At 50.1% G+C, this 22,617-nt stretch overlaps 1 protein-coding gene across 1 annotated transcript in view; it reads right to left on the bottom strand.

The window, feature by feature from the left end:
• Positions 1-3,456: 3,456 nt before the first annotated feature.
• The window catches only part of LOC114599962 (uncharacterized), a 46,321-nt gene continuing 27,160 nt past the window's right edge, over positions 3,457-22,617 (bottom strand). The window contains exons 17-28 of the mRNA XM_077929530.1: positions 22,040-22,183; positions 20,437-20,583; positions 18,619-18,846; positions 16,898-17,032; positions 15,926-16,066; positions 15,634-15,789; positions 12,517-12,654; positions 12,241-12,423; positions 9,344-9,391; positions 7,147-7,314; positions 5,254-5,477; positions 3,457-3,537 (exon numbers count right to left, since the gene is read on the bottom strand). Of these exons, the coding sequence (XP_077785656.1) occupies positions 3,457-3,537; positions 5,254-5,477; positions 7,147-7,314; positions 9,344-9,391; positions 12,241-12,423; positions 12,517-12,654; positions 15,634-15,789; positions 15,926-16,066; positions 16,898-17,032; positions 18,619-18,846; positions 20,437-20,583; positions 22,040-22,183 (1,793 nt within the window). The remainder of the gene's footprint in view (positions 3,538-5,253; positions 5,478-7,146; positions 7,315-9,343; positions 9,392-12,240; positions 12,424-12,516; positions 12,655-15,633; positions 15,790-15,925; positions 16,067-16,897; positions 17,033-18,618; positions 18,847-20,436; positions 20,584-22,039; positions 22,184-22,617) is intronic.

Below are 22,617 nucleotides of genomic sequence, written 5' to 3'. Positions count from 1 at the left end.
AGAGGGCTGTGTCAGCTGCTTGCCTTATTTGAAGGCAGAAGTTTCCAAGCTGTAGCAGTGAGACCCGGACAGTGCTGGATTTACATATAAGCTAAACAAGCTATAGCTTAGGGCCCCACTCTCTTGGGGGCCCCCAAAAAATGTAAAGGAAAAAAAACCTGGATGAACATTTCTATAATATAAGATAAAAAACAAATAAAATGAAATCTACATACAGCAACCATGTTTTGTGTTGTGTCGGCTCCTATGATGTAAGTCATGGTCCCCACCTGCTCACCTGCTCCCTAAAATATAACTGGTTTGCTCCTTTCTATATATAGGGTGCCTACATTCTGCATGGACTGGTTGCATGGCCACATGCGCAAATGGCTTGAGATACTTATTAGCTCCATAAATTACCATATAGCATCTATTCAACACAAAAAGAGCTTTTTGTTGTTGACAAAGGGCAGCTGGACATATAAAGGGCCCCATTACCTTCAGGAGCTGAGGGCCTCATCGAACCTAAATCCGGCCCTGGACCTGACCCAGAGGACGCAATGACCCTCATCCTTCTTCAAAAAGCCCTTTAAGCGCCTGTTTGCATGCCCCCAGGCTTCCCACAACAGCTGGGGTTAGAAACTCGAACCTTCAGCAGGAATTCCCCCACTGCCCTGCAGTTTTCCAGATCTTTTGATTCAGAAGAATTTGGGGTCTGGAAAATCCCCACAAAGCCGCTCTCTGCATGGCACCAGCAGTAGACAAAGCTGAGAGGAGAATGGGCTGGCGTTGGAGTCTGTGCTGAAGCTGCTCACAAAACCTTGGGGTAGGTCTTGTGGAAACGGGAGCATGACGAGCAATTCTACCACGAGCCCCCCAGGCCCGGCAGGCTCAGAGCAGTGGGGCAGTGTTGCGGTGCTGTGAGTTTTGGGGTCAGTCTGGATGATGCCCCTTCCGGTTCTTGGGAGCCTACGAGGGTGGAATGGATGGAAGCCAGCTGGCCAAATGAGTCTCTTTGTCCAGACAATGACTTGGGCTATTTATGCACCACCATTAGCTGAACTGAAGTATCTTCTCTGTGCCATAGAACAAATGGGGGGGGGGGGTTCTTCCACCCCCTTACCTAGCTGCTAGGTAGGTGTTATGTACTGAGTTGAATAGGACCCAAAAGGCAGCAGTCTGATTGGTCCTAGAACAATAGGATTCAGAATGCAGCAGTCTGATTGGTCCTAGAACAATGGGATTCAGAATGCAGCAGTCTGATTGGTCCACAGGAGCCACCCAATCCAGCTCCAGGTGGAAGTGAATCCACAACCTGATTAGCCTACAGGTGAATCCCGGAATTAGCCAATCACATGGGGCCCATTGTGTAAATAATGTATATAAAGCAGACATTCTGAGGGAACTTCCATTCCTCCTCACCACTATGAGCTGAATAAAGAGCATGAAATCCACTCTCGACTCCAAGTATATTTCAGTAGGAGTCAACTGAGATGGAAGTAGGCTGGAAGATGGACACACTGAGACCTGCTTGCTCTGTGCTGGAGCCAAAGCTGCGACCTACAGAGAAGCGAGAGGTGTTTGGGTGTCTATGCTGTGAGCCCCCAACCCCATCCTGGTCTCTGGATGTTGTTGCGCAGCGGAAGAGGGGGGCAGGTTTGTTACGTCCCCCTTCCCAGAATACCTTCAGATACCTCAGTCCGATGAGCTAGGTGGCAGAGCAGCCTCGCACCTAGATTTTCGTAACAATGTACATGAGTGTAAATAAAACCCTCTAGTCTAAATAAACCACAGTCTCTGCTGACCTTTATTCCAAGGAACCTGAGCCTGCAACTCCAGGAGCCCATCACAGTTTGGCGACTGGAGTGTCACGTGTCCAGAGGAGGGCAACCAAAATGGTCAAAGGCCTGGAAACGATGCCTTATGAGGAACGGCTAAGGGAGCTGGGCATGTTTAGCCTGGAGAAGAGGAGGTTAAGGGGTGAAATGATAGCCATGTTCAAATATATAAAAGGATGTCATATAGAGGAGGGAGAAAGGTTGTTTTCTGCTGCTCCAGAGAAGCGGACACGGAGCAATGGATCCAAACTACAAGAAAGAAGATTCCACCTAAACATTAGGAAGAACTTCCTGACAGTAAGAGCTGTTCGACAGTGGAATTTGCTGCCAAGGAGTGTGGTGGAGTCTCCTTCTTTGGAGGTTTTTAAGCAGAGGCTTGACAACCATATGTCAGGAGTGCTCTGATGGTGTTTCCTGCTTGGCAGGGGGTTGGACTCAATGGCCCTTGTGGTCTATTCCAACTCTATGATTCTATGATTCTATGTTACAACACAATCACCAGATTCTCCAGGCTGTAGATAAAGCAGTGATTTTTTATTTTTTAAATTTTATTAAATGTTTTCACATAAGAAATTATTCCAACAAATCATCTTCATTATGTTTCCCCCCATTTCCCCTTTCCCTCCCTCAGCTCCTCTCTCTGATTTTTTTAACACATATTATTCTCTGCATGCTATAAAAATGTAAAGATCCTCAACTTATCTATCTATTATATTAGTAACAATAAGTTTGTGTATGTTTGTTCAAAACCTGCCTAGGAGTCCAGTTTATTTTGTTGTTTTTTAAAATAATTTGTAAAAGGTTCCCATTCTTCTTTAAAGTCACAGTTGTCCTTATCTTGCAATTTATATGTCAATTTCGCGATAAGTAAGGCGATAAGGCAGTGGTTTTATTGCAGGGCGCACAAAGCTCCGCTTAACCCTCCAAGCAAACCGGCAGCTAGAGCAGCCTTAGAATGCTGAATCCTCAAAAATGACTGAAAACCATTAAAAATGCAAAATTCACTGTGGTTCTGCCACCCCCCCCCCCAGCAAAAGCCTGCTCCCTAACAACTCCCTCCCCAACAACAAGAATCCTGGCTACGCCCATGCCAGCAAGGCATATGGTGAGTACCAGAAGCAGAGTCAGGTCCCTGCCCCCAAAAGCTTACAATCTGGTGGGAGGCAGGGAGGTAACAAAGGATGAATGCATTGTGCAAAGACTTTGCAGAAAAGGAGTTTTGAGGAACGAGAGAGATGGTATCACAGGGCTCTTCTCTGGAAGGGGGGGGAGGAGGACACAGAATCATGAAATTGTAGAGTCGGTAGGGACCCCAGGGGTCATCTAGTCCAACCCCCTGCAATTCAAAAATGGCCACATGACCTTTCTATCCCACCCAACAGAATCATGGAATAACAGAACTGTAGTCTTGCTTAAGTTGGGAGACGGGTGACTTCCCCAAGGTCCCCTGGTGGGCTTCATGGCAGAGTGCTCTAACCACTGCACCACACTGCCAGAAGGGGCAGCAAGGGAGAAGGAGCCCTTCTGAGGGAGCAGGGACCCTTCTGAGGGCTGTGGCTGGAGAAGCAAAGACCGAGGTCTTAAGATATAAGTGTGGGCAAGCGAGGGGGAGAAAGAGAGGAGAAGGAAGGGGGGGGGGTCAGCCTTGGGTTGGTGGTCTCTTCTCTGGAGGGTCCCGGGAGCTTTGCATCTTGCCTTGGAGGGGGGTGTCACTGTCTACCTGGAAAAAGAAGAGAGGCACCCCCATCAGTCTCAGAGGGCTCGTCTTACCAGCTGGAGATTTGGAACATGATAAACCCATCAGAAGACATGCTGGGTCAGACCAGGGACCCACCTAGACCAGCATCCTGTGAACACAGTGGCCAAACAGATTCCTGTGGGAAATCAGCATGCAGGATCTCTTGCGGTTTCCATAAACTGGCAGCCAGACTGGTGAGTGGGAGCGGCCGCTGAGACCACACAACACCAGTCTTGAAAGACCTACATTGGCTCCCAGTACGTTTCCCAGCACAATTCAAAGTGTTGGTGCTGACCTTGAAAGCCCTAAATGGCCTCGGTCCAGTAGACCTGAAGGAGAGTCTCCACCCCCATTGTTCTGCCCGGACACTGAGGTCCAGCACCGAGGGCCTTCTGGCGGTTCCCTCGCTGCGAGAAGCCTAGTTACAGGGAACCAAGCAGAGGGCCTTCTTGGTGGTGGCACCCGCCCTGTGGAACGCCCTCCCACCAGATGTCAAAGAGAAAAACAACTATTTGACTTTTAGAAGACATCTGAAGGCAGCCCTCTTTAGGGAAGCTTTTAATGTTTGATGCATTACAGTATTTTAATACTTTCTTGGAAGCCGCCCAGAGTGACTGGGGAAACCCAGCCAGATGGGTGGGGTATAAATAAGAAATTATTATATTATTATTATTCAGAAGCATTGCTGCCTCTGCGGAGGCAGAGCAGAGCCATCCTGGCCAGTTGCCACCGACAGCCCTCTTCACTTCCACAAATTTGTACAACCCACTTTTCAAGTCATCCACCTTGGCCTAGTGGGGCCGTGAGTTCCATAGTTTAATTATGTGGTGCATGAAGGAGGACTTTCTTTTGTCTTCAGGTAGGTAGCCGTGTTGGTCTGACGCAGTCGAAATAATTAATAAAATTAGAAATACTTTAAAAAATAATAATTAAAAAATAGGCTAGTAGCACCTTAGAGACAAACTAAGTTAGTTCTAAATTTTTTATTTTTAAAAAATTGTTCTAAATTGTTTAAATTTTTTAATTATTTCGAGTGAGTCAGATCAGCACGGCTCCCTACCTGAATCTAGAATCATGAAAGGCACCACATTGAGTCGCATGAAATGGAAGTCCATCAACCTCACAGTATCTGAAGAAGTGTGCATGCACACGAACGCTCATACCTACAGCAAACATCGTTGGTCTCTAAGGTGCTACTAGACTGTTTTTTATTTTAACCCCCCCCCCCCCGTTATTTCTTTTCTCTGTCCTGAATCTCCCAACATGCAGGATGCTGCCTAGTCCAAACCACCTACCCTGATCTACCTAGCCCCCACTTATCTGTTCTGAGTAGCTGCTGCACTACTCTGGGGTTGTCTTGGTAAGGGGATCCCTTCTGGCCCTGCAGCTGCGGAACTAGGGATTGAAACTGGCTGGGACCTTCTGCATGCAAATCATAGAACAGGGGTTAGCAAGGTTTAACTTGCCTGGGCCGGATTGCGCGCCCACGTTTTTTGGCATCTGCACACTTGCAGATGTGATTTTCGGTGCCGGTTTAGCCCATCGTGTGAGCGGGCATCTCGGTTGGGGGGCGGCTCCTCGTGGGCTGGTCAAATGACCTCCATGGGCCTCTTCCGGTCCATGGGCCTTAGGTTGCTGACCCCTGTTATAGAACCATAGAACTGCCGAGTTGGGACCCCCAGGGATATCTAGTCCAACCCCCGGCAATGCAGGAATCTCAGCTGACGGTGTCCTTGGAGCAAGCCTGCCCTTACCACGAGCTGCGCAGAACTGGAGGCAGTCTTCTTTCGTCAAAAAGTTGTTTCCGTTGCCTCCGTGCCCTCGGTAGATGAACCCCTCACAGGTCCTGGAGGTGGGGCTGTAGTAGAAGCGAGTGCGCAGAGCGTCCCCGTTTCCTTGATGCTGTGGGAGCTGGCAGACACCTGGAACGAAACAGCAGGAATTTGCCAAAATCTTCCTCTGTGCAGGCACAGGGCCTCCTCGGTGGCGGCGCCCTCCCTGTGGAACCCCTCCCGTCAGATGTCAAGGAAATAAGCAGCTACCTGACTTTTAGAAGACTTCTGAAGTCAGCCCTGTTTAGGGAGGGCTTTAAAGGCTCGGTGTTTTCATTATGTTTTCATTTCATTTTCATTTTTTAAATTTTGTGTCTTTTATTCTTAGGACTGTTTTTAGGAGACTGAACTTAGTTTGACTTCACACAGAATATTTTCTGACAAAGGGAAGAGCCATGTAGAATCAGATGCACAAGTAGCATATTTTTAATGTAAGAGAACTTTTAAAAAGATGAATTTAATTTAATGAAAATGGGGGTGGGGAGAAATTTATTATGTTTTTAGTTATGCTGTAAACCGCCCAAAATGGCTGGAGAAACCCAGTCAGATGGGTGGGGTATAATAATAATAATAATAATAATAATAATAATAATAATAATAATGTATTTAAGGGAATACTGTAAACAACCATGTGGCCCCTGAAAGATTGTCCATGAGGGAATATGGCCCTCAGGCGTAACGGGCTCCTCAGCCTGGTCTAGGGCCTTCTCAGTGGTGGCTCCACATCTGTGGAACTCCTTGCCCAAGGCAGTCTGTTTGGCCTGCTCCCTTCTGGACTGTAGACAGTCTTTGAAAACATTTGTTTCAAAGAGCTTTAGACTGAAGGAAACTTTAGCCCACGGGTAGACAAACTAAGGCCCAGGGGCAGGATCCGGCCCAATTGCCTTCTAAATCTGGTTCGCGGACTGTCCGGGAATCAGCTTGTTTTTACATGAGTAGAATGTGTCCTTTAATTTAAAATGCATCTCTGGGTTATTTGTGGGGCAGAGGAATTCATTCATTCCCCCCCCCCCTCAAAATATACCGTATTTTTTGCTCTATAGGACGCACTGGACCATAGGAGGGGGAGAACAGGGGGAAAAAATTCTCCCCCTCTCTGCTCAGCGCCCCTTCAGCGAAGTGGCAGGGGAAACGGAGCCCCTTCCATTTCTCCTCCTGCTTCGCTGAAGGGGCGCTGCGCAGAGAGGGAAAACTGTGCAGCGCCTCTCCAGCAACGCGAAGCCTAGAGAGCAAGAGGGATTGGTGTGCACCAACTCCTCCCGCTCTCCAGGCTTCAGGCGCCTATCCGCAAGCCTTCGGAGTGCAGCGCTGCGTTCCGACGGCTTGCGGATAGCTGCTTGAAGCCCCCTGAACGCAACGGCAGTTGCGCTGCGGGTGCTTCAGGCTTCAGGCTTCAGGCTTCTCCTTTTTAGCCGCGGGGCTGGGGCTGGGGCAGGGGAAGCCCGAGCTTCCACTGACCCCAGAACAGGTCCGGGAGTGGCGGCAAGGTTGCGCGCAGCCTTGCCTTCGCTCCCGGAGCTTGCAGGGCTGGAGGCGGGGGAAGTCCGAGCTTCTGCCGACCCCAGCCCCCAGAACAGGTCGGGGATCGGCGGTCCCTTCTCCCTCCTGGACGGGCCCCCTGCTGAAAAAGTTTGCTGACCTCTCATTCCTTCTTTCATCTTGCATACAGTATTTCACGGCATGCATAAAGCAACCAGAGAAAGGGATCAATTAACCCTCCCCGTCCCCAGCCCACCGGACTGTCCCCCTGCCTGCTCACCAGGATCCGCACACGTCTGCAGGCAACTCAGCTGCGTCCCAAAGTTGTTCCTGTTGCCCCCGCAGCCTCGGTAGAGAAACTTCAGACACTGCCCCGTGTGGGAGCTGTGGTGGAATCGAAGGGTGGAGTTGTCGCAATGGCCGGGGTCACTGGGGAGGTTGCAGAAATCTAGGCACGGAGGAGAAACCCGTTTTACAGACTGGCGAGGTCAGAGAATCGTAGAATGGTAGAGTTGGAGGGGACCCGCTGGGGTCATCTAGTCCAACCCCCAGCAGGAAGGAATCTCAGCTCAAGCATCCAGGACAGATGGCCACCCAAGCTCTGCTTAAAAACCTCCATGGAAGGAGAGCATAGCTGTCAACTTTTCCCTTTTCTTGTGAGGAATCCTATTCGGAATAAGGGAATTTCCAAAGGAACTGGGGAAGGTATTCATGTATGCAATCACTGCTGCGAAAATGCTGATAGCCAAATGGTGGAAGGGACACAAAATGCCAGCTAAAATGGCATGGCAGGTGAAATTATTTGGCCATGTAGAATTGGCAAAGATGACAGGGAAAATTAGGAAGGAGACAAAGCAAAAGTTTAACAAAGAATGGGATACGTACAGATTATATTTAAAAGAACATGGTTGACATATGAAATCTTTGACGTTCTTTGATTAACTTCTGCAATGTTGCATGCTACAAAGATCATAGATAATTTATGATAAGTTAAAGGTCACACAATATGCAGTCAACAAGGAAACGAAGAACCCATGCTGAGGATGGCGGAAGTCTCAACGTATGGAAGAATTTATTTTATATGTAACATTTCCTTTGTAGTTGATGTGTTTTGTTTTTCCTTTGGTGGGAAACATTAATCATCTACTACTACACTACTACTACTACTACTACTACTACTACTACTACTACTAGTTTATTTATACCCCCCCCCCCCCAATCTGGCTGGGCTTCCCCAGCCACTCTGGGCTGCTTCCAACCAAATATTAAAATACAGTAATACATAAAAGCATGAGAAGAACCTGCTGGATCACGACAATGGCACATCTCATTCAGCATTCTGTGCTCACAGCAGCCAACCAGAGTCTTGCGAGAAACACAGGAACAGGATCTGAGCACAAGAGCAACTCTGCCCTCCTGTGGTTTTCCAGCAACTGGCCTTTGGAACCATTCACTGCCTCTGACTGTAGAGGCAGAGCAGAGCCATTCTGCCTAGGAGCCATCGGTAGCCCTCTCCTCCTGCTTAAATCCATCCAAACCTCTTTTAAAGCCATCTGATTAGCCCAGCGGTTTTCAACCAGTGTGCCATGGCACCCTGGGGTGCCTTGAAGGATGGTGCTGTGGGCAACACTGGCCTCCATCCCTCTTTCCTTCCATCCCTCCTCTGATGCCTCTCGCATCTCTGCCTCCCAAAGGCTTGAGCAGCTGGAGGGGTGTAGGAAGGGGGCAGTGGGGCGGTCCGCCCTGGGTGTCATCCTAGAGGGGGGTGACAAAATCTGCCGTGGGTGGATTGCTGCCCTGCCCCCCTGGGTGCCAATCACCGTGCCAATCGCCTCCCTGGGTGGATCACTGCCACACCCCCTGGGTGCCGATTGCCATGCCAATTGCCACCCTGGGTGGCTCGCCCTGCCCTCCGGGTGCACGGGACGTGTTCTGCTCTGGGTGCCTGAGTGGCTAGCTGCACTACTGAGGCGAATGGTGCCTCTGGGGCTGGCCAGGGGGTGCTGGTGGCCAGGAACTGAGGTGTCCTTGGAGTAAGCAAGCAAGCAAGCAAGCGGGAGCCCAGACAGGCAGTCCACCAGCCCTTGTTACTGGGAATGGACAGACAAGCCCACAGGGGCAGGGTGAGGAGGCACCTCTCTATGGGGCAGATAGGGGGCAGCTCAAAGACAGGAGTGGCAGCAGCGGCTACTGGAGTGATTCCCAAGGAGCCTGAGGGAACACTCCACAAGGGAGGATGTTTGAAAAGGGTTGGGGGCTGCTGGCTTTGCGGTCAAGGGAGCTATGGACTCGCAAAGGTTGGAAACCTCTGGATCAGCCAAACGATTTGTATAACTTGGAGAGAGAGAGAGAGAGAGAGAGAGAGAGAGAGAGAGAATGCTAAAAACACGCAGAGGAATGTTTGCCATCCTAGAGGCATCACCAGCCTGTTGAGAAAACTTGGGAAGGTGCCTTCACATCACAGACTTTACACTTACCAGGAACAGAATGGGATGCCAGCTCCGTCAGAAGCTCCTCATCAGCTCCTAAAGGAAGAGATAATGGCAGGTGAAATTCAAGAGGCCAACCTTAAGTTACCTGTATCAGGGAAAGGCTAGAAATTAACCGGGTCGCGTCTGCTTCCGTGTGGCACTTGGCATCACTCCTAACATCGTTCTCAGTGGGGCCCTGCCCCAGAAGCATCTTGATGCCAAACTTGAGGGACCTTTCCTTGTCATTGCATATGCCAGGTGTGGGGAACCTTTGGCCCACCGGGTGCTTGCTGAACTACAACTCCCATCTTCACCCCAGCCATTGGGCATGCTTGGTGAGGTGGAAGGGAGTTGTAGTTCAGAAACATCTGCATGGGCCATGAATGCCTCGTTCCTATTGCAGCACAGCCAGCTGCCGTAATCCAAAACAGCTGCCAGGACTCAGGCTAAATTTTTTTTGGGGGGCACCTCTGCAAAGGCTAAGAATCTTTACATAGATATAAAATAACGGCATGGTCTCATTTTTATGTTAATAATAAATATGATGGTATCCATACTTGTTGAGAATATCAAGATCCTAATGACTCATATCAATAATACAAGCACCCACACGATTGTTGCAGAACCAACCATGCACTTTAAATGTTAGGCCTGCGTGGGCAACACAACCCAATGTGTATCACACAAGCGCTTTGTTGTATTCACACAGGGTTTGCTTACGAAAACATACAATCATAAAATGAGGCTGTGCTGTCTTGCCGTCAAAGCACAGGAGCGAACGTTCCTATAGATTTGGAAATGCTCAGAAACGCTCAGTTCACAGCACAAGTGTGCAAGCCATTGCTCAGAACTGTGCATGCACTGAACGTAAAATCTGGATTTGGTTAAGAATTACATAAATCAAAAGAATCGGACTGCCAGGCCCCAGGAATTTGGACCTCATCTCAGCCCCTGAACCTGCAAGCGCTGAGGGCGAAAGGGCTAAATGCTTCTGGGCAGGACGACCTGGCGCAGTCCTTGCCTGGTTGTCCTCATCAGTCCCCTCTGGCCTGGGCAAACAGAGCCCACCCTCAGGTGGGGTGCACGGCCGCCATGTCCCCCACTCACCCCTTGGCAGGTGACGCCAGCTCTCACCACCACCAGCAGCAGAAGAGTTGGCACAGCTGGAGAGGAGCCCCAGAAGCAGGAGGAGAAGGGCAAGGTGGAGCTGCATGGTGCTCTCTGGAAGCGGAGTGGGGGCTCCCTGGGGGTGGGACCTTCTTATAAGGCAGCTGTGGGAGGTGAGCCAGGAGCAGTTTAACCACAGGCAGCAGGCGACAGTTGCCCATGACTGGCGCAACTTTCCTCTGGGCCAGAGAATGACACTGGGAAACCAAATTAAAAAATTCCTTCCAGTAGCACCTTAGAGACCAGCGAAGTTTGCTCTTGGTGTGAGCTTTCGTGTGCATGCACACTTCTTCAGATACACTGAAACAGAAATCACCAGACCTTTGTAGATGGCTAAAAATAGCTTTATCATGTATGAGATAAGAATCCAATGTCTCTATTCAGACCAGGTCTCTCCATGGTTTTAAGTTTGGCAATAAGTTGCAATTCAGCAACTTCTCTTTCCAGTCTATTTCTGAAATTCCTTTGTAATAAGACAGCTACTTTGAGATATTGTATAGAATGTCCTGGGAGATTGAAGTGTTCTCCTACTGGTTTCTCTGTTTTGTGATTCCTGATGTCAGATTTATGTCCATTTATCCTTTGGCATAGGGTTTGGCCTGTCTGTCCAATATAGAGGGCTGAAGGGCACTGTTGGCATTTGATGGCATACACAATGGTAGAAAATGAGCAATTAAATAGGACTATTACAAAAGAATTTCTCATTATACATGATAAAGCTATTTTTAGCCATCTCACCCCTTGCTTTTTCCTGTAAGACCAATTGCAGTCCTTAACAGTCATCAACAGGTCTACCACACCTCTCAGCCAATCACCCATTCCCACCCCCCTTCTGAGTAATATCCCTCCCCACCCTCCCACTATATATGAGGGTCTGGTGACTTCTGTTTCAGTGTATCTGAAGAAGTGTGCATGTGCATGAAAGCTCATACCAAGAACAACTTAGCTGGTCTCTAAGGTGCTACTGGAAGGATTTTTTTTATTTTCTTTTGACTACAGCAGACCAACATGGCTACCTACCTGTAATTGGGAAACCAAACCCCTAAGTGCCTGTGCCAGTGAGGAACCCCAGAGCAACTAGGGGTCTTAGCAGACTGCAAGCTGAACACGAGTCCACTGTGGGATGCAGCAGCAAGAGAGCTGCTCCTATTCTAAGCTGCGTCAGCAGAGCTATAGTTTCCAGGTCAAGAGAAATAACAGTACCACTCTTCTGCATTGCAGGGGGTTAGACTAGAGGGCCCTTGGGGTCCCTTCCAACCTTACAATTCTATCATTCTATGCTTCCATGGACTCCCTTGCACAAATGTGCATGGATGTTCAGTCTGTGTGTATGTGTGTGTTTGTGTACGTGTATGCACAAAATATTTTGGAGAAGAGCTGCCTGTTTAACAACCACTTGCCTGCTGAATATTTTGCAGCTGTCAGGTCTAACCACTCCAGATAGTATCGCAATTGCTGCATCAGCAGTTGTAGAAATACTCCTGGCTGTTGCTGCCACCAGCTGGGTTTTCCTGGGTAGCACAGAGCCAGGTTAACTCCCCAAGGCTGAGTTTGAATGAGACTCGTCTACCTGCAGAACTCTTCTAATGTCAACCTGCCATTTCTTTTTCCCAGATTCGAATTGTGAGCTGAGAGTTTAGTGGGCGGCAGAGTCCATGATGCACCCTTTATTCTTTTTTTAAATTTTTTCTTTGCAGTCAATAAATATTAAAAAAAACAAGGCAGATGTTCCATACCTGCGTTGATTTTCCCACAGGACTTCTGACATTCCTCCTTTGTGCTAAATCGGTTGCTGTTGCCCCCACAGCCACCATAAACAAACTGAAGGCACTTCCTCCGCACTGGGCAGTAGAAGTAAAGTTGAACGTATGCTCTGCATAATCCGGTCTCAGGGGGCAATAGGCATCGGTCGCTGGGAACTGTGGGAGGCAGAGGGGATGGAGGTCAAGGAGGGGATGCTCTGAGGTCTGTGCCCTTTTTGTGCTAGTGTTGTGCAGGTGTTGTGCCAGTACCTGGGTCCAGGCAGTCCCGGCCACAGCCGCTGAAGCAACATTTCTTGGTGACGTCACAGTCTCTGTCGTCTCGGCACTTGTCCTCGCAGGGAGCAAAGCTATGCACCACTTTCTTTCTCGGACACATGCCAGGGTGCTCTGGGGGAAGAGAAAAGAGTGGTGAAGGAGGAGAGGTTTGCATCTGTGCCCTGAACCACAGAAGCAGGAGACCAGTTCTAAGTAGCTTATTTTCCCTTCTTTTAATAAGTTCAATGTGGTGGTGGTGGTGGGGTTTGACAAGAAATGTTCTGCATGGGGAGCCACCTGACCTTGCTACGCCACTGGTTCTACCTCCTCCAGCCACACTCTTGTCTGAATGACGCCACGAGTCCCTTCCAGTTCTTGGTGTGGGATGTGAAACACAAGAGCAGTCAAGTACCGGTACAACATTCCTAGAGTGAATATGCTTACACGTGGGGAGGAATGTTTGTCCAGCCAGCAGGTAAACTTCCTGTTTCCTTCTGGGCTGGGACAGACTTCCTCTGCATGTGACTAGAGGTGGGCGTGGCCTCACCTGTGCAGGTAACCACAAAAGCACAGGGCAGGGCAGCCATCTTTCTCTCTGTGACTACCTGCATCGAAGAAGCAACATCTGCTTAGCCAAAGATGCTATCTTGGCCTCCTGCCAAGAGAGGACAAAGGGACTGTCTCCTTATGAGATAGTTTCCAGGTGTACAGTGGTACCCCGCAAGACGAACGCCTCGCAAGACGGAAAACCCGCTAGACGAAAGGGTTTTCCGTTTTGGAGGCGCTTCGCAAGACGAAGTTCCCTATGGGCTTGCTTCGCAAGACGAAAGCCCATAGGGAAATCTCCGGGACAGGGGGGAAGCGCCTCCGCTGTCGCCCGCCAGCATTTTAAAAAGCCCCGGGACAGCGGGGGACTTCTCCGCTGTTCCGGGGCAATTTAAAAGCCCTGGACCATGCCCCGATGCCGGGCGGTGGGGCGGGAACGCCTCCCCCGCCGCCCGCCATCAGGACCATGCCCCGATGCCGGTGGACGGGCGGGAACGCCTCCCCCCGCCGCCCGCCATCAGGACCATGCCCCGATGCCGGTGGACGGGCGGGAACGCCTCCCCCCGCCGCCCGCCATCGGGACCATGCCCCAATGCCGGGGGCAGGGCCGCGAAGCCTGGGCGCGCTGATCTCGGCGCGCCCAGGCTTCGGCATGCCGGCATCTCTCCGCAAGCAGCGGCAGCGCTGCCGCTTTTTGCGGAGAGGTCCGCGAAGCCTGGGCGCGCTGATCTCGGCGCGCCCAGGCTTCAGCATGCCGGCATCTCTCCGCAAGCAGCGGCAGCGCTGCCGCTTTTTGCGGAGAGGTCCGCGAAGCCTGGGCGGACAGCTTTTGAAGGCAGGGGGGGAGCAAAGACTTTCGCCCCCCGCCAGCCTTCAGAAGAGGTCCTGGACCTCTTCTGAAGGCCAGCGGGGGGCAAAAGTCTTTGCTCCCCCCTGCCTGCCTTCCCGGGAGAGCGGAGAAACGCAGTGCGTTTCTCCGCTGTCCCGGAGGGCTTTTGAATGCAGGCGGGGGGAGCAAAGACTTTCGCCCCCCCCAGCCTTCAGAAGAGGTCGGGGGACAGACTGTCCCCGGACCTGGTCTGAAGGCGGTTTCCCTAGGAACGCATTAATTGATTTTCAATGCATTCCTATGGGAAACCGTGCATCGCAAGACGAAAAACTCGCAAGACGAAGAGACTTGCGGAACGAATTAATTTCGTCTTGCGAGGCACCACTGTATGTTACTTTTCTAAGCTAAGTCTGCCTTCTGGGATCCGATTGTGAACAGAATGATATGTGAGTAAACTCTTCTTATACTTTTATAGAAGACAGTGTCGTGTCTTATCTTTTATGAGGGAAAAAGGGGAAAATACCAGAACAGTTATTATAGAGGCTTTAGCGAGCCTGAGCTAACGCATCCGCTGCAAGTTTAAAAAGGGGAATGTTACTCTGCTAAATTGTGAACTTGTTAACACAAGTTGGAAAAGGATATAATCAGACAATATATTGCATCCCTGAACATTCCCACACTTGGGGTCTTGCGCCCAGGGAGGGTTAGAACAGAACAGTGGAGGTTGCTGAGCTAGTCAGACAAGTCTCTTTGTGAGCCATTGGCCTTGGCTGGCCCCTTAAGTGTCCTCTTTGGCATTCCCAAAGGATAAGCCAGACTGCAAGAGCCACAACTAAGTGATGAAACTCTCCAGGCTAATGGTGTGTGGGGAGCTTTCCTCGATCCCCCTCATCCAAGTGCTACATAGCAGGAGTTTTTGTGTGTGAGCTGAGCTGGAAGCAGGCTGGAAGCTGGAGACACAGAGACTGAATTGCTCTGTGCTGTGGCTAATGGAGAAGCAGGGTTTATTGGGGTGTTAATGCCATGAGCCCCTCCATCCTATGCCTAGGCTGGATATATGTGTGAATACAACCACATATCCTAAAGACACCACAGTCTGACCTCCAAGGAAACTGGACCTGGGTAATTGCCTGGAACCCCTGTTTGGGGAACCCCTGTTTAGGGAAGTTTTTTATGCTTGATGTTTTACTGTGCGTTTAATTCTGTTGGGAGCTGCCCAGAGTGGCTGGGGAAACCCAGCCAGATGGGTGGGATATAAATAAATTATTATTATTATTATTATTATTATTATTATTATTATTATTATTATGGACTCTCTCCCTTCTCCTGGCCAATGCTAATGGTCTCTCTTGTCTTTCATAGCTGCATGTACCTGAACTACCCTCTCTAGACATCTCTGAAAAAGGCACTGTGGCAACAGAGTCCAGAGGCTCTGGTTGGTGTTTCGAATGCCAGGGCTCAATCCTAGAATGTGTGAGGAAGTGACAAATGAGAGTGCTGTGAGCATGTGCAGAGTGCATTGCTCTCTCCCACCCCTGGGTCCCACAGTACTACCACAGGCAATCACAAAACAGCTGGGCATTAGGGAGTGGAGATTCTGCAAGCGGCCGCTGCACCTGCCCCCTTCTTGGGCAGGATCCAAACTCTGGGCTCTACAAAGCACCATGAACATCCTTCCCAAGTCCTGCTGGCATCACACACCCCCCCCCCCCCCGTCATTCCTGGAGAAGCAATACCTTCCTCAGCCTCCAGGCAAGTCTGCAGATGACCGTAACTGCAGCACTTCTTCTTCCTTGGGGAGTCAGCGCCTGAACCGCAACTTAAGTCAGAAGAACAATTTGCTACATTCTGGCTGGATTGGGGAGGCTCCCTGGGGCAGTATCCTCTGGGCACTGGGTAAAAGAAGAAAGGGAGAAGATTGAACAGGAGGAAATTCTGGAAAGGCTGCAGGGAACATTGAGGATGATCTGGCAAGCCAAGCTGGAGAGCACCCCCAGTGTTTTCTTCTATCGCCAGGGAGTTCCTCACCTCCGAAAGGGAGCAAGCATTGCCGCCCACACATGGTCTCACAGCAAAGCTGGTCCCCTGGGCAGCTGACATCCGTGGAGCAGAATTGCAGGGGCAGCGACTCATTGCCTTTAGCCAGAGCAGGGCAGATGCCAGGCTTGACTGTAACAGAGAGAGAGATTATATTGAGCCCTTCATTGGCGCTGAAAAGAGAGAGGATTTCAGCTCTTCTGCTTTTGCTTTTATTAGGTATTCTGTTTGCTTTTATTAGGTATTTTGTACAGTGGTACCTTGGGTTAAGTACTTAATTCATTTTGGAGGTCCGTTCTTAACCTGAAACTGTTCTTAACCTGAAGCACCACTTTAGCTAATGGGGCCTCCCGCTGCTGCCACACCGCCGGAGCACAATTTCTGTTCTCATCCTGAAGCAAAGTTCTTAACCCGAAGCACTATTTCTGGGTGAGCGGAGTCTGTAACCTGAAGCGCATGTAACCCGAGGTACCACTGTATTTTCATGTTGTGAACCGCCCTGTGATCTTTGGATGAAGGGGCGGTGTACAAATTAATTAATTAATTAATTCAATCAATCAGTCAATCAATCAATCAATCAATCAATCATAAAAACATCAATTCCATTTTCTCTCAGTTTCTCCTTTTCCCCAATCTTAAATTCAGTTATCCACATTTCTGTATCATTTGGCACTTTGAAAAAAATCACCAGATTCTCCTCCCTACACGTTTTCTTTTTATTCAGTTTCCATTCTTTGCTTTCTTTGCCAAAGTTCTGTCCAATTCGCCCAGGTGTAGAAGACCCACTGCCCCACAGCTACCCCACAGCTTGCTCAGTTCCAGATCCAAAGAAGTGACTCATGGAGAAGCGAGGTCTGCTGGGGTGCTGACGCTGCGAGCGCCTCCATCGTAGGCTAAGGTTGCATAGATGTGCAAATGAAGGTGCTCAGAGCGATGGCTTGGGCACCCACTGACTTCTCTTACCTCCAGTGACTTTCATGCATTTGTGGCCACAGCCGTTGCTGCAGCACTTTTGCCCAAGCGGGCAAGAGGCATCACTGCGACAGAGTTCTACGCATGTACCGGATCCATGGGGCACAGGGCACTGTCCAGGGCGCACTGAAAGAGAGAAAGTGGACTCTCACACTGGGATGCTCTACAGAGGTGGGGTGCAACCAGAGGTGTCACAAGGGGGGGTGCGGTCTGCCCCAGGTTTCATGCCTGGGGAGGGTGACAAAAATCCCCCCTGGGCAGATTGGCATGGTGACGCTCTCACCTCCAGCGGGTGGATTTTCATGACTGGCATGATCGTTGTCATGAAAATATGCCAGCTGATCACGCAAACACGCTTGGCGATCAGCCTGGCACCCCCCTGGTGGGTGGCGCTTGCATCCCAGGCAGGCGGTTTTATGCGATCAGCGGTCAGATTTTTGTGGTTAGCGGATGGCGTTGGCACCCCCCTGATGGGCAGTGCTCGCACTCCCGGTTGCCAGTGCTCACACCCCTTTCAAAAGTATGTATTCTGACAAGGAATACAAACTCAAATATCTTTATGAGTTTGAAATCTCTGTTAGAGTTTGTAACCTCTATTTGAGTTTGTATTCATTGTCAGAATACAGACTTTTGAATGGATTAGTCTTTGTTACTATTGACTTGATTTGTGAGTAGGGACCACTATTGAAATTTACATTGGCCTGAGTTCTTGGTGTGCTTTTTTCTTGGTATATTTAATAACAAGAACTCCATCTTATCTTATGTTAGTGCTCACACCCCTGGCAACGTTCCCAAAAATTGCAATGTGTGTGGGGGGGTGACAACAATTTTTTCGCACCAGGTACCACCTGACCTTGCTGCACCTCTGGGTGCAACCAGCATCTGCAGGAGCCTCTCACTGCTTGCCTTGGACCACTGAAAAATGAGTGGGGGGCTATGCAGAACTCTAGACTTAGAAGTAGCAGCTCTCCAAGGCTCTTGGTTCCTTTCACTCCCTTTTTATGGCACCTCAGACTGAAGCCATTAACAAAATATCCTAACAACACACTTCTTTTGGGACACCTGCCCAACTGTGGAAGACCCCCCACCCCACTTCTGTCCCTGTTCGCCCTGCCTTCCTCTGAAGGAGGGGGCTAGGCCCTCTTCCTGGACTCATCAGGAGCTCTTCGCCTCCCTGCAATGAGGCCAAAATCAGAATCCGGCAAACGTTCCCACTGCTGCTGTTGCTGCTGCTTCTGGAGCCTCCAGACTCTGCCTAGGAAAGACCCTCCCTTGGCCCAGCGGCAGTGGCAACTTGCCAGAGAGAGATCCACAGCAGACCCCTCCTTCTGAGGCAGCTTCGCTTCCCCCCTAGAGCAGGGATTGGCAAGGTTTACCTTGTCTGGGCCAGTTTACTCCAGCGGAGATCCCTCCATGGGCCGGATCGTGTGCACGTCCGCAATTTCAGGCATCTGCATGTGTGCAGACACGATTTCCGGTGCTGCAGAAGTGAGTCCCTGCGCCATGCTGTGCCAGTTTAGCGCAGCATGCAGGGACTCGCTGAGCGAGCGGCTCAGTTCAGGGGTGGCTCGTGGGCCGGTTAAACGACCCTTGTGGGCCGCTTGTGGCCCATGGGCCTTAAGCTGCCGACCCGTGCCCTAGAGCATTGCAAGGGGGATCCATGGGTCCCTGCCAACTCTCCAGTCCTCTGAACCTGTGGTTCCACAACTCACCTTCCTCCTGCCCGCCATGCCCACTGTGGTCAGCCTTCTCCCTTTCCCAGAGCTGCCTGTCGCGCTGTCCGCTGCCCTGATGGTGAATCTCGGGGTCGGCACACTTCAAGCCACAGTCTTTAAAGCAGCACTTCTGCCCAAGGCTGCAACTTCGGTCGTCCTCGCACTCGCTGTCGCATGGGCGGAACGCGGGCAAAAGGCGGCTCTTGGGGCAAAGGCCCCTTTTCTCTGGAGAGGAAGGGAAGAGTCAAGCAGGGGAAAGGCATCCTGAGTCTGTTGCCGTAAGAACTTAAGGACATACGGTAAGATGAGCCATAAGAAGAAGTTGCATGGGAGGAAATTACAATTCAAAATCATGATCAGTGATTCACATATATGGATTGACAAAGGAAGATTAAATCTACTTGATTAACTGGGGAAATAGTTAAAGAAAAGTCTCAGCAGGAATTGAACATGAGCAGTCAATGACAATAGAGAATGGATGGGAAAGTAATAGAAATTAGGAAGTATTTTATTGTGCGTAGCAAAGGAGGGAGGGAAGAGAAACATTTTGAAGGAGGGGGTTAAAAGTCAACTTTCAAGTCAAGTACTTTATTACAGTCATAGTCCAGCATAAGCAAAACATCCAAATAAATAGCATAACAGTATGAATCTAAGCGAATAATTATTAAGTAAATAGGAGCAAGAACCAAACGTAGATTTAAACATATACATTGAATACTTAATTAAGCATAGATAATAGGTGAGTAAAAATGAAGTCGACTTTTAAATTTGTGTTAAATTTGAATTAATTTGCTGTTAATCTGTTAAAAATTTGGAAGATCAATGAAAATGAATTGGCAAAAAGGAGAGCCCTAAGAGGAGGCTGCAGGATCAGGCCAGTGGCCCGTTTAGCCCAGCCACCCTGGCTATGCCAAGCCATCTTCTGGAAGGGGAGGAGCAGACCAGGCAGGAGATGCCAACGGGCTCTTGGCTTGAGCCACGACCGCGACGCACAACCCTCCCTGCTCTCAGGTCTGCTGATAAGGCAGGGTCATCCTGACACACCCTGAGCACCTTTGGCACCAAACCTTCTCCTGTGGCCGCATCATGGCTGGCCAGCTGCCCAGGGGGCTTTTCCTTGCCAAGGAGAGCAAAGGTTGGTGGGCAGGACTGAGGTGCTCTGGGTTCAAAGTCTGAAGGAGCGTCTCCACCCCCATCATTCAGCCTGGACACTTAAAGGTGACCTGGAAACTGCAACTAATCCAGAATGCAGCAGCTAGACTGGTGACTGGGAGTGAAACACTGGTCCTGAAAGACCTACATTGGCTCCCAGGACATTTCCAAGCACAATTCAAAGTCTTGGTCCTGACCTTTCAAGCCCTAAACGGCCTCAGTCCTGTATCCCTGAAGGAGCGTCTCCTCCCCCATCATTCAGCCTGGACACTGGGGTCCAACTCTGGGGGCCTTCTGGCGGTTCCCTCCCTGCGAGAAGTGAGGTTACAGGGAACCAGGCAGAGGGCCTTCTCGGTGGTGGCACTCCCATCAGATGTCAAGGAAATAAACAACTATCTGAATTTTAGAAGACATCTGAAGGCAGCCCTGTTTAGGGAAGCTTTTAATGTTTGATGCAATATTGTATTTTAATATTTTGTTGGAAGCTGCCCAGAGTGGCTGGGGAGGCCCAGCCAGATGGATATATATGAATCAAGGCTGGGAGCGGGTGCTGGGAGAAAGGATCAACTCTTCTGCCTCCCAGTGCTTGCTTTGGCCCTTCTGGAGGCCCCTGCAGTGTGGGGTGGGGGTGCTGGGGCCTCAGGTGCTTGTCACGGCCGGTACCTGGCTGAGCCTTGGTGCATCTCCTGAGACCACCTCTCAGGCAACACTTCTCCTCTGAGGTGCACTGGGAGTCATCAGAACAGGGGCTGGAGGAGGAGGAGGCAGAAGCAGCATGATCTTCCGAGTGGGGACAGTAGCCACGATGCACTGCAAGAGAAGAGGGCAGTCAGTGGGTCTCTTGCGCCACAGGAGAGCATTCTTCTGGGAGCTGCTGGGTTTGTTGCTGCTGGAGGTGGCCATAAATGAAGGCTGGAGCATTGCAAGTTATTTACAGTCATACCTCTGGTTACAGATGCTTCAGGTTGCGTTTTTTTGGGTTGTGGACCACCAAAACCTGGAAGTACTGGAACGGGTTACTTCTGGGTTTTGGCAGTCGCGCATGCGCAGAAGCGCTTAAGTGCAACCCGCACATGCGCAGACGTGCCACTGTGGGTTGTGGACGTTGCGGGTTGCGAACGTGCATCCCGCACGGATAACATTTGCAACCCGAGCATCCATTGTATTTATTTCATAAAATGTAAGTGCCCCAGAAAGAATAAAATGAAACACTAATCAACAACAGCCATGTAAGACTTTTGAAAAGTTAAAATAGGGCTGCCATACATCCGGGTTTTCCTGAACACATCTGGGAATCGGGCTGCAAAACAGCGTCTGGGTGGATTTTTGCTGAATCGGCAAGATTAAGATTAAGATTCCCAGAGATGCAGAACGGGAATTTTGTGGCACCTGCAATAGTGCCCATTACACTGATGGAAGTGGTGGAGTGGGAACATCTGAGGTAAGCTGATCTTGTAGGTAAACTGGTCCCAAGTTATACATTTTACTGTATAAAGGTAAAGGGACTGCTGACCGTTAGGTCCAGTCGTGACCAACTCTGGGGTTGCAGTGCTCATCTCAATTTACTGGCTGAGGGAGTCGGCATACAGCTTCCGGATCATGTGGGCAGCAGGACTAAGCCGCTTCTGGCGAACCAGAGCAGCGCACGGAAATGCCGTTTACCTCCCGCCAGAGCGGTACCTATTTATCTACTTGCACTTTGACGTGCTTTCGAACTGCTAGGTTGGCAGGAGCAACAGGAGCTCACCCCGTCACGGGGATTCGAACCACCGACCTTCTGATCGGTGAGCCCTAGGCTCTGTGGTTTAACTCACAGTGCCACCTGCATCCCACTTTACTGTATATACTTGGCCCAATTGCAGATAAGCAACCAGGGCAGATCTCTGAGCACAGGATTTACATGCTGACGAGGTCTCACTCCTGTCAGTGCAAAGTGCTTGACCTCATCCACTCGGGCCACTGTAAGGCCACTTACTCATGGCAGAGGAGATCAGGAAGGGGTTTTTCTTAGGGTGAGGCTCGGCCATTGCACCCTGTAACTCCTCCAGATGCAAGAAACTCAACTCTAGGATTCATGGTTGTGCGCAGAAGGCAGCGTAGGCAGAGTCCTTTCTCAAGGACACTCTGGCAAACAGCAGGGAAATTCACAGGGCTCCTTCAGGATCTTGAGCATTGCTCCGTCCCAGCCAGGAAATTTTTAGAAGAACCATGTCCCTTTCCACCATGCATGGCACTGAGATATGGGGAGCAGGGGCAGCATACATACCTCCTTCTGGAAGGACACACTTCAGAATATTCCCCACACGGCAGCACTTCTGGTCTCCTGGGCAGGGCCTCCCCTCGCTGCAGTAGGCAGCTCCCAGGTGGTGATGGGTGATAGTGGCAGGGCACTTGCCGGGCGTCGGGGACCCTGGGCAGGAAAGGAGATGAGAGGGCACCATTGACCAAAGCACAAAGGCAGTGATGGCCACCAACCTGGGTTGGTGAAAGAAGACGAGACGCTTCCACGGAGGAGAGGCCTATCAATGGCTGCTAGACATGATGGCAATGATGATGATGATTATTTATACCCCGCCCTTCCCGGTTCAAAAGCCGGGCTCAGGGCAGCTAACAACAAATTTAAAACACTTAATTATAAAAGCAGCATAAAATACAGTATAAAAACATGAATAACAATAAAATTCAAAAATCAGTTAGATAATTCCCCAGGGCTAGCTGGCTGAATTGGTCCTACTTGGGCCAGTGTGGAGACCAGGGGAGAATTAGCTGTGGGGTCTCAGAGCGGGTGATCTTCATAAAAGGGGAGGGGGAGGGAAGAGAAGGGGAATAAAAGATCAGGCTGAA

This window comes from Podarcis muralis, chromosome 5 (genome assembly GCF_964188315.1).
Source record: "Podarcis muralis chromosome 5, rPodMur119.hap1.1, whole genome shotgun sequence".
NCBI classification, from domain to species: domain Eukaryota; kingdom Metazoa; phylum Chordata; class Lepidosauria; order Squamata; family Lacertidae; genus Podarcis; species Podarcis muralis.
The sequence above is the reverse complement of the archived record's forward strand: the minus strand, read 5'-3'. Positions and strand labels throughout refer to the sequence as shown.